The 12,098-nt window shown below is 34.7% G+C and overlaps 1 protein-coding gene and 1 long non-coding RNA gene across 3 annotated transcripts in view; one reads left to right on the top strand and one right to left on the bottom strand.

The window, feature by feature from the left end:
- Positions 1 to 12,098, bottom strand: part of LOC147760101 (uncharacterized) — a 215,946-nt gene that overhangs the window by 69,477 nt on the left and 134,371 nt on the right. The window lies entirely within an intron of this gene.
- Positions 45 to 7,582, top strand: LOC106164006 (uncharacterized). 2 transcript variants are annotated; one of them, XM_086995356.1, is made up of 8 exons: positions 45 to 2,154; positions 4,174 to 4,340; positions 4,694 to 4,780; positions 5,159 to 5,212; positions 5,435 to 5,519; positions 5,888 to 6,093; positions 6,709 to 6,922; positions 7,245 to 7,582. In XM_086995356.1, exons 1-8 carry the CDS (start codon positions 1,965 to 1,967, stop codon positions 7,334 to 7,336), a joined length of 1,095 nt encoding a protein of 364 aa, XP_086851482.1. In that variant the 5' UTR covers positions 45 to 1,964; the 3' UTR covers positions 7,337 to 7,582. The 2 variants fall into 2 exon arrangements, with proteins under 2 accessions (XP_086851482.1, XP_086851481.1); XM_086995355.1 differs by having other exon boundaries at positions 58 to 2,154; positions 4,691 to 4,780.

The following is a 12,098-nucleotide window of genomic DNA, read 5'->3' on the forward strand; positions in this document are numbered from 1 at the left end:
CCCCCTCCCCCGAAAAAACAGATTTTTCGAAATGTTAGCCGTCTTAAAAAATTAATGAATGCGTGATGTCATCACAGATTTAGCTATTTAGAAAAGTGATTTTTTCATTTTAATCATTTTAATTATTTTATATTATTTATTGCTTTCTTTTTCTTGCTAAATACAACAACCACTTGGGCCGGGCCCCTCGATCGGCTTTCGGAGGGAGGAGCTATATTATAGTGTCGCGTGGGATGACCTTAGAGGACAATCTGTTCGACTGGACAGTTTCCATGCTACTGTCGCTGACGTCAGAACATGCAATATGGTAGCAGAGTTCTGTCAATCATTAACTGAGGTAGCGCAAAATTGCTTAGAAGTCTTCAGAAAGTACAGAATCTCTCACAAAAACCAAGATTTCTGCTAACTGATGCTATGGCATCAGGTTGTTTACACCTTCCATTTACTAAGCGACCACGTTGATCAACGTATCGATAACAGGTTCTGTTAATATTGATAAATTGTCAGTTTTACCTTTTGAAGTAGCCCTACCTTTACAAGCAGTCAATCAGATAGCAATCGGTGCTAACCGTAACTGCGTCACTGTTGTAGATTAAATCACCGATTAGCAAGGCTCGACGATCGCTTTATCGCTAGCTTGCTTGTCAAAAGAACTCATCTCCCGCCTGCGACAGATAACCACAAAAGAAGGCGTTTTTACACCTACCTTATCTAGAGCCTATCTTCAAATCTAAATCGACCCAGGTATTGAGTCAGTAACAAAAAGTGAGCTAACTAGCTAGTTGATGTCAGGTAAGCCGCGATTAACAATGCATCCAAGACGCTTGACACCATCTAAATCTGTAATCAACCAATTGTCAGGAACCGTCTTTTCAGCTGTTCAAATAATTAATTTGCTATTTTTGCAGGTAAACATGGTATTAGAGTCGTTATCCTACATTGCATTATTTCAGTTTCCTCAAATCGTAAATATAAATCACTAAAAATTCACACCTATACCTTACCAAAACGGCGGTTATCGCGATGATCTGTCAAAAAGAATCATATAGGCTATTTAACGGCCCTTTTTACATGTGCATTTTTACAATGGTTATCCCCACATTTAAAGCTATGCCCTGAACTTTATCTGAAAAAAAAGCTTTTTTCGTTATAATCATTTCATAACAGTGTATAGGCCCTATAACCATATAGACCGATTACCTAGGGAAAGCCGTTTTTGATCGTTTTTGGCCAAAATAAATGGTTGTTACATGTAGGCCTATCCTTTAAGGTTATTTGGCTAAGCAAAGAACTTAACTCATCTGCTTGATCGGTTGATTATACTCTAAGTTATTTTATACAACCAATAAATTACATATTTTTGTGGAATAAATATTTCGATCAGCACAGTCCTTTAGCTTAATTATTTATTTTCATTCATTTGCTAGCTTGGAAATATTTTAAATAATATTGCAACACAATAATTCACGGAAACAGAGCTAGGTCTTGACTGAAAGTTCCTTAGTTTTTATAACCTTTCCTTTTCTTAGAAAAGACGGTGATAAAGATCTGAAAGGGGAGAGGGGGAGATAGTAGGCCTACAGACAGCCAGCGGTAGGTCGCACATAGCCTACGCTGGGTGCCGGAAGGAAGGTTCACGAATACACTCGGAAACTACCGATGTGATGACGCCGGAAACATCCGAACGAATTCATTTGATATTAAACGGCATTTTTATGCATGTTTTTTACCTTTACATTCATAAGAAATGGATAATATATCTTTTAGCTTCTTTTATCGTTATTTTATGTCTAGTGTTTTGTTTTTTTACGACACCTGTACATTATGGAATTGAATACGGGATTGTCCGATGTTTGTCGAGTGGTCTCGTTTTGACATGTATTCAATTATAAATGAGGAGGTAGGTGCCGGCAGTAAGTATTCTGACTTAGGTTTTGAGTAAATCAACACGTACTTGTACAATAATGATGTTTGCAATCTTCGAATTTACAAGTGACCTCAGCTGTGCAGTTGGTGAATGTAGGTGGATATGTGGAGAAGATGGTTTGGATCCGGAGGAATGGGATTTCGACAAAGAAGTTGTTGTAAGATGGCCTAGCAGTCGAAAAAACCAACCAGGAGAATACCACGGGGCGAAGATAGTGAAATTTGGAGGTACGTATCGCCGTTGAATGTAAGCAACCGCTTGGATGAGATTTGAAAAATTAAATGCGTTTCCAGTTTGTTGGCTTTTAGTTTTACAAAGCCATTGGCTCACAATTAATGCTTGAGAATGGCCTGATCGTATTAGTACGTATTACACTGTTTACAGATTTAAAAATGTTGCAGTAACGCTGGCGATGTTGAGTTTTTTCCATTTCATTTTTTACCTGTTTTACTCGTCGTAAAAGCTCCATTTTTCGCGTTTTAGACCTTAACAGAGCAAAACGTGGATTTGCCTGGAAATTTAAACGATACTGAATTCCTAAATCTATGTATCCTACCCAGCACTGTTGGGAATTTGCACAATATAAATTGCCACACATATTAATAGTCACTTTATTCTTATCTGTATGGGTCATTCTGTGGAATTTTTGACTGTTTTTGAAGGATATTTGACAATTTAAAAAGATTGAGGCCCATTTTTGATATTTTTATTTCTCCAAACATTATTAAGATTTAGGCTGAAAATTTGGATTAAAAAATGATAGTTTAGTAACTTTTTGAAAATTAGTAAGTGTCTGGGTAGGATGTGAAAGGGACATGGTATTTTAACTTAACTTTTAACCTAACTTTTAACTTTGATTTAAAACACAAAAACTCTGCCTCATCTGTGGACATTTTTTTTTTAAATCAAAGCAAGTAAACTATATTCCATGTCCTCATAAAATTATAGGTGTCATAACATAATGATGCTTAATTTCAATTTAATATCTATTAATATGTTTCTAATCAAATTGTCTTTCAACAGTTGTTGACCCAGATCATGCGTGAGGAGAATGTTAAGTAAAAAGGTTTTAGCTTTTGTAGTTACTGAGAAAACTTAGGTATAAAAATCATCTGGGAAGGACAGATTGATATTGATTATTATGGAATTTCCAAATTAAATGAATTTTCATCAACTGCACTTGGCCAAATGTTGGAAATAACCTACATTTTATGTCTTGAGCCCTTAATTGTAAAAATTATCAATATTTTGAAGACCTTTGCAAAACTATTTAATGATTTTTCCAGATAAAAGTGTTAATAAAATCATAATTAATCATCAAAACCTGCACTTCCTTTGGATTATGGTGTCTTGTGGGGTCAATTTGTTTTAAGAAATCACAAGTTTGATAAGTAGGAGTCTTTTTAAGGTCCGCGTACCAAACACCTTGGAATAGCCTTAATGTCTTAAGCAAAAAGTGCCTTATATTAATAGACTATGGAACATAGCCCCCGCCAAGGGACCATCCTTAATATAACTGAGCAAGACCCATGCTTATAAATAACAAATATTTAACATGTAAGTGGGGCTGTCAGGGCAAATTTTATTCTAATACATGTTCTTAATGTTTATTTGCTAAGTTTTCATTCCTTTAATTTCTTTTCAACCCTAAATGTGAGGTAAACACCATAGTTTATTATTAGTTTTTTGCTAACCTATACATATACTATACTATACTAGTATACATATACTATACTATACATATACTATACTATAATGTTAATGAAATGTGCATTGTAAAAAACTGTTTTGCTTAAACAAAAGCTGTAAATTTTAATTTGGATGTTGCTTTTGTTTGGTTTACCATTAAAATTAGTTTTTGGAGCTTTTTTTGGTCCTGACGGCACTGTTGTGGCTAAATTGCATATATAACCAGAGACGAGATTACTCCACTGCGGATTTCCAGATTTTAAAATTCATTTCTGATTGTTCCTGTGAGTTTGGTCCTACAAAATATGAACCATGGCTCATCTCTGCTGACAGGGATTTTTCTATTTTTGGTGTATTTCTTCTTTATTTGTGAATGTGATTTTCAAAATTAGTTGCTTTCTTTTGTGAAATGATATAAAGGGGTAAAAGGCATAATAATAAATAATAAACATAAGCTAAGATGGGAATATAGTCCATTTAACATTGATTGAGGGGCATGTCTCTATTTGACACATTGTATGATATATGTATAATAATTTAACACTATCTATTTTTAGATGATAGAAACACACTAAGCAAGTACATGGACAATTATATTGAGACAGGATCCTCAACCACACCCACAAGAGGCAGGGAAGGCGGCAAGAGCCATAGGACAGTAAAGAAAAATGCCAAGTACATTAGTGTTCAATCAGATGAGGAAGAAGACACCATGACAAGAAAGGTAAAACATTTTGCATTTACTGTTATAATTGAGGTATTAGATAACTATTTGTTTAATGTTTAAATTTGCCATGTAATTCAAAATATGATTTTTTTTTTCAATGGAGCTTTAGAATCTGTAATTTTTAATGAATGATGTACATGGTGACAGACTACATTTTAATATTCCGGTATAGGCTCAATGTTGACATATTACTATTAGATGCATTTGTCATTTCTGATGTCCACAATATTTTTAAGACTTCATGTTACATACTTAATGCATGTAGATGTCACATGGCAGATCCTGATCCAGCCCAGTTACACATATGTATGTGAATGTCTTTTAATAAACATTTCTACACATTTTAGCAGCCTCCGCCAAAGAAAAGGCGCATTTTGGACTCTTCTTTGGCAGCAATAAAGGAAAAGTTGAAGGGAAAATTGGCAGATAAATTTGAGGTATGAAGTGCACCTACAAAAACGAACATGAAATGGGTGTTACTGTTTTTTTTTTATAAATTTCCAAATGAGCTCACAGCGTTTATGGTTTGGGTTGAAATTGTTCTTAATATAAGTTATTTTAAAAACAATTTTTTGCCAACCTTTACAAAATATTTATGATGTGTATGTTGGGGGGAATTTGACAGTTTTGTTCTAGCAGAAGTTTTCAATTCCAATGCAATATTTGAAATTGAGTATTTAGGTCAACCAAGTGCTATTTACAATTTACACGAGGTGCACACATTTTTTATGTGCTGGCCTTTCTGACCTGAACATTACTAGAAATGTGTTACCATGGTAAAATTTATGATTTTGCATTATCAAATTTTTGCTTAGGTCGAAGTTGGGGAAGATGATGACATGTACAAGGAGGAGGAAAACACGTACCAGGTATGTATGCATTGCTATATGTGAAGCAAGTGGTTATTAACAGTATGGCTGCACTGTATTGATATCACACAGTCTTAATGCTATTAAAATTGATCTTTATAATTACATTTTGGTTTAATTTTTATCCTCTGTAATTGTTACATGTGATCTTTTTATTGGTTTCCACTTCCTTTTTTTTTTAGTTAAAGGTCATCAGTGTTATTGTTATTTTATATTTATAAGGTGGAGCTGAAAAAACTGAGAGAAAGGAACCTCAAACTAGAAGAAGAGGTTTCAACTCTACGGAGTGTAATAGCTAACATGAGAGGTGACTTTTTTTCCTGATCTGTGTGTACTTTTAACATATGAATTGTGACACCTTTTGTTTTGAAAAAGCACTTATGATGAAATCTTGAATCTACATTTAAAGCCATGGCAAGTTGCTTAAGAATATTTCTGCCTATCCAGTTTTGAAAAGACATTGTACCAAAGTGCTTTTTATCAATGAATCTATTTCTTCCTTTTATGATATCAAAAATTAAAATCATTTGTTAAGAAATGTGCTTTTTAATTACACAATTCATAGAATACTGCCTATGTGGATTATTTGAAATATATTTATTCTTAACTTGTTATTAGCTTATTATTTAAATGACTCTGTGAAATGTCTACATAAAGATTGATTTTACTTATCAGGATTGGTATCAGTAGAAAAGCTCGTGAAAGATCTATCCACAACTGTGAGTAGGGTGCAGGCGTTTAGAAGGTCAGAGTCACCCACGCCATCACCCACTCCATCAACATCTGGCCAGTCCCATTTCTCAACACTATTTGGTCAAAAATCAAGAGTAAGACAAGAATCCTCCAGCTCGGGATCCTCTGACAATGAGGATGAACACATGGTAAATTTTGATTTCATCTATATAAATAAATTTGTAGTGTACATATTACAGAAAATTCTTTCAATGAAAAGGCTGATAAGTCATGGCTTAGGTATGGTGAACAGTAGATAAAAAGAAAATCTGAATCCTGTAATGCTTTCTCTGCCTTTTTACATTGGAGCTGAAATTTAAGAACTGTGCCCCTGCAAGGAAAATGCTGGTTGAGGCACATTCTTCTTTTCATTTACTGTTGAAAATATTTGAGCCATGGCTTAGCTGAGCTGCTGGCTATCTTGATGAGAACGTGGTCTAGGATTTGGCAAATTGCATTACCTTATTTTTGAAACAATTCATCAGTGGAATGGGCCTTTCTTACCTTTTTACTTCACAGACATAAATTCACATAAACTGTTCAAATTGATTAGTAAAATAGTAAAAATGCTTCCTGTATTTTATGGGGAATCAGTCTGTACATTTGACAGCTTTGCTGCCTTGTTTGTATTTAGAATTATTTTTGATAGAATTTTTTACATGTTAATTTGGTAGTTGAATATGTATCTATATTGTTGCTGCTGTTAATCCAGCCTACTTATCCATAAAGGTGTAAGTGATATATATTTTCTGTTGTCTTTGTAGGTGCTGCTTCACCCAGGATTAAAGATCAGAAGAGAGGAGAAGCAAGTGTTAGATTTAAATAGGGATCCTAGGAAATTTGTTTATGTTTTAATGGACATGATTTGGACTAGAGAAGTCCTAGCAACCCATTCTCTGACTGGGAGGAGTTCCAATGCGCACAAAGAAAAAATGGTTAAGCCACAGCTTGACCAGACGAAGGTGGTGGCACTGTGTGGTAAGCATGATTATAAGTTATGGGTGATTTCTACAAAAGCTGACAAAACTTATTGTTTCAGAAATCCTAATGTTTCGATAATAATTTAGATTGTGCAATAATAATGGGTTCCATTTGCATAAAATTCTAGCAGCCAGTATCACTTTTAAACATTACTTTAATCCCTCGTCTTTGATAAAATGCTGTTAATTGATAAAGGCAATGAATTGCTTGAAATAGAATTGGTGCAATTATTATTTATCTGATTTGAAAAATTTTCCTCCTTATTTTGCATTTTTGTAGACAGAAAACTGAACTTCACATTGTTTTTTTTTTTTTTCAGAATACGTCTGCAGACGGTTTAACATGTCATCTACAGAAGTAAAGAAAGCAATCACTGCGAAGCTAAACAATGTTCAAAAGACTTATGTTTAAAATTCTTGGTACATAACTCAAGGGATGAACTACTACCCTAAATCAGAATTATATGTTGTATGTTGAAGATGTACATACATCTACAGAAGTAAAGAAAGCAATTACTGCGAAACTAAACAATCTACAAAAGACTTATGTTTAAAATTATTGGTACATAACTCAAGGGATGAACTACTGCCCTAAATCAGAATTATATATTGAAGATGTACATACTTTGTACTTATTGAATAAAAGATATAAACATGATACTCTCTTTTGTTTTGAAGGACCAGAGCTACCAATTTTGCCACTTACTTAACAATATATAAAGAGCTGTAAAAATATTTTTAGCAGTTAATAAGATTTCCTATAAAATTTCCTATAAGATTTCCTATAGGATCCTATAGGATTTCCTATAGGATCCTATAGGATTTCCTATAAGATTTCCTATAGGATCCTATAAGATTTCCTATAGGATCCTATAAGATTTTCTATAGGATCCTATAAGATTTCCTATAGGATCCTATAAGATTTCCTATAGGATCCTATAGGATTTCCTATAGGATCCTATAAGATTTCCTATAGGATCCTATAGGATTTCCTATAGGATCCTATAGGAAAAAGGGACAATTTCCTATAGGATCCTATAGGATTTCCTATAGGATCCTATAAGATTTCCTATAGGATTTCCTATAGGATCCTATAAGATTTCCTATAGGAAATCTGTGTCTGTACATATAGCCATCCTCTGCGTCTGTCGTCGCCGTCGGCGCCGTCGGCGCCGTCGTCGCCGTCGTGCACTTTTACCGATAACACGATAAGTGGAACACCGTTTTTACTTTTGGCTTGAAACTTACAGAACTGATGAATATTCATAATACGCAGGTCAAGTTCGAAAATCAGCATGATCTGGTCACTTATAGGGAATTTAGGCTGTTTTTATGTACAGACACAGTCTGTACATATAGCCATCATCTGCGTCTGTCGTCGCCGTCGTCGCTGTCGTCGCCGTCGTCGCCGTCACCGTGCACTTTTACCGATAACACGATAAGTGGAAAACCATTTTACCTTTTGACTTGAAACTTGCAGAACTGATGAATATTCATAATACGCAGGTCAAGTTCGAAAATCAGCATGATCGGGTCACTTTTAGGGAATTTATGCTGTTTTTTCACTTTTTTCAGCATATATGCAGCACCGATAACACGATAAGTGGAAAACCATTTTACCTTTTGACTTGAAACTTACAGAACTGATGAATATTCATAATACGCAGGTCAAGTTCGAAAATCAGCATGATCGGGTTACTTTTAGGGAATTTATGCTGTTTTTTATGTACAGACACAGATGTGTCTGTACATATTGCCATCACCTGCGTCTGTCGTCGCCGTCGCCATCGCCGATCATGTCGCCGTCGCCGTGCACTTTCAGCGTTAACACCATAAGTGGAAGACTGTTTTACTTTTTGGCTTTATATTTACAGAGCTGACTAATATTCATAAAACACAGGTCAAGTTCGAAAATCAGCATCATCGGGCCATTATTGTAGAATTTATGCTGTTTTTTCACTTTTTAGCATATATGCAACACTGTTAACACATTTCAAAGAAAACCGATAGGCCTGTTGTCATGAAACTCACAGGAGTTATCAATCTTACTAAAATGCAGATCAAGTTCGAAAATCGGCATGATCGGGCCACTATTTTAGTAGTTATGCTGTTTTTTTTCACTTTTCAGCATATGTGCAACACTGTTAACACATTTCAAGGAAAACCGATAGACCTGTTGTCATGAAACTCACAGGAGTAATCAATCTTACTAAAACGCAGGCCAAGTTCGAAAATCAGCATAATTGGGCCATTATTTTATAAGTTATGCTGTTTTTTCACATTTCCTCAGATTCAATTCTTAGGCATGTTAACAGTCTCATTATTTAACTAATAAGATTAGTAAAAGTGTTTGTTTGACATTTCCTGCATCTTTACAACATTGTTTGTTGATTATGTAAAAATGATGGTAAACTTGTTATCATGTATTGTATAATAGAGTATCAAAAATGGAAATAAACTCAGATTCATTCATTCATTCATTCATTCACTATGTTCAGAAACTCAGAATGGAGGAAATTGGACATTAAACACTGTTCTATTGATATTTTTCCCATCTCATCAATTTTCTTAGTTGATCATATATAAATGGCAGTAAATTGTTAATTTTGTTATATGTTAAAAAATTGTTAAAAATGGCAAAAAAAAAAAAACACATTTCAGGACAGTGCTGTCTTGTCTACATTTTGGCATTTTCAAGGTGTGACTTTGAAGTTCCTTGGGCCTGAAGACCTTTGCTAGGAACATTTTCTGAATATCCATGATAGTAATATTTTATTATTAAAAATTGATGGTAATTATCCTGTTAAACATTATGTAATATTGCATCAAAATTTGAAGACACCCCTATTTTGGACACTGCTCCCATGATGACCATTTAAGGAAAACCATGTCACTTACTGTTCTCAAACTTACAGGAAGAAACATGGGACTTAAATAAAGCTTCAGTGGGCAATGCAGTCTATTTGGTAAATTTTTTTGACAGTTAATCAGTTTTTTGTGAAAATTTAATTTTTCACATATTGGCATTTTCAAGGTGTGACTTAAGAATCTCCACCGGCTTGAAGACCCATGCTAGTCACATTTTCTGAAAATCCATGATACGGATCTTTTATTATTAAAAACTGATGGTCATTATGCTGTTAAGCATTATGTAATATTGCATTAAAATAGAAGAAAACACAATTTTGGGTGCTGCTGCCATGATGACCATTATGGGAAAACCATGTTACTTATGATTGTCAATCTTTAAAAAAAAAAAAAAAGGACTAAAATGCAGGCTGAGTTAGAAAAGCAGTCTAATTGGCTTCTTTTTCTGGAAGTTATACATTTTAGTGAAATATTCATTTTTATCATGTTGGCATATTCATTGTGGGATTCGAAGCTCCCATGGACATGAAGCCAAATGGTAATCAAATTTTCTACATGTCCATGCTATTTATAGTCAATAATCAAAAATTGGTGATAATTATTCTGTAATTTAATATGTAATGTTACATCAAAATTGACAAAAATCTTTTTGCACTGCTACTACAAACATTATGAAAAGAAAACTGTTACTTATTATTATTTTCAACTTACAAGTATGATTTGTAGGATTGGCATGCAGTTCAAATAAGAAAGCCAGCTCAAATGGGTTATCATTTATTATTGAATTTAAGCAGTTTTATGTGAAATTTTCATTTTTCTCATTCTGGCATTTTCAAAGTGTGAACTTAAACTCCCATGGGCCTGAAGCATTATGCTTGTTACACATTTCACTTACATTGGTATTACCTGTTGAGCATAATTAAAATTTGATGTTGAATGTGAAGTTAAGCATAATGTACCGTATAGCTAAAAAAAAACACGACTATTGGTACGCGTATGATCGATAACTGATTTAATTCTCGTAAGATTACCATCCGCCCCCTTCCTTATGAATAGGTATTACTTTATTAATACAATGCAACCGTCGTGTAGCCGCATGTTAGAAGACAATGTTTGATTACGCACAGCAGTAGGAGGCCGCTACCCCTTCCCAGCAAGGAGTCAACACAGCAGCGCGTAACCCGGGGTTAATTAGGGGTTATTAGCTGTCCACTTATGATCGGTATTGTTCGTCTTGATTGCAGCCCACTTCCTACTCACTATTGGTTCGACCGCCTCTTCTTTAAATGCTCTCTCAAACCTTTCCTCAGTCAGCCGAGAATGGAAACACGTTTATCTGCCGATAAACTACGTCGTTGATGTATTATTCGGCATCATTCTACAGTGGGTCATAAGGCTCTTTCTATCATTTTTTTCGTCTCGCATTTTACCAGATTAAGCTGACGCTCGAAAACTAAATTTAATGAATAATTTTCTCACGTGCACCGTATCCAGCTAATTTTACGACAATAACTACCACGGCACCTCCGCCATTTGCAATTGTAGACGAACCACGTGTTTCCAACTGATAGGCCAATACAACTATACCAGACCCATTGTACGAGAAAAGACCGTTTATATTTAATGAATTAAAAAACATTTGAGGATTGCGATTTTCTATTGATATACTATCGATGGTATCCCTGTATTAAATCATCCACTGCTACCCCCTCTTTTGTAGTGTAGCATGACTCGTATCACAAGATGGCCTTAGAAATGAAGTAAGACAGGCCTACACTCTGATAGTTTTTAGTCTATTATTAACCCTAATGTCGTTGCTTGTCATTCATTCTAGAACTCTCTGAGCCATCGCAAAATTATTTGCCAGGACATTTAAAGGCTACTTCTTCACGGATTTTTTTTTATTTGCACTGAGTCCAAAATGTTCGAGGACGTCTCTGTCGTTATCGCCGTTTCTCGGACGCAGTCCCAGACAAAGGATCGGAAAGTTTCTAAATAAAAGAACTTATAAATGCTGCCACTAGCCATCCTTATTGTTCCTAAGTAAAGAGAGGCGATAATGATCTTTTCTTTCTTCTAGCTTAGTCTGTCGACTAAAATGAACAAGGTTAGGCCTACAATGCAACCACCTATTATTACGACCATTAATGAGGTTCTTTGCTACACTCCCTTTCTTCATGATCGCGAAACCAGTGGGGTGCTGTGTTTTAAATATATAAAAAAGGGTCTCGCGAGGTGAAGCTATAATAATGAAATAAAAAAATCCAATGATTAGGCCTATCTAATAAACCATGAAGCACGTAGTC

Source organism: Lingula anatina, chromosome 9, assembly GCF_051362555.1.
Source record: "Lingula anatina isolate TDL-2025a chromosome 9, LinAna3.0, whole genome shotgun sequence".
Classification (NCBI taxonomy): domain Eukaryota; kingdom Metazoa; phylum Brachiopoda; class Lingulata; order Lingulida; family Lingulidae; genus Lingula; species Lingula anatina.

Excerpts from the sequence above, each read along its gene's own strand:
- LOC106164006 (XM_086995355.1), top strand. The coding sequence starts at position 1,965 with ATGATGTTTGCAATCTTCGAATTTACAAGTGACCTCAGCTGTGCAGTT. Across the intron at positions 4,341-4,690 it reads AAGACACCATGACAAGAAAG|CAGCCTCCGCCAAAGAAAAG; the intron begins GTAAAACATTTT and ends TACACATTTTAG. Across the intron at positions 5,213-5,434 it reads AGGAGGAAAACACGTACCAG|GTGGAGCTGAAAAAACTGAG; the intron begins GTATGTATGCAT and ends TATATTTATAAG.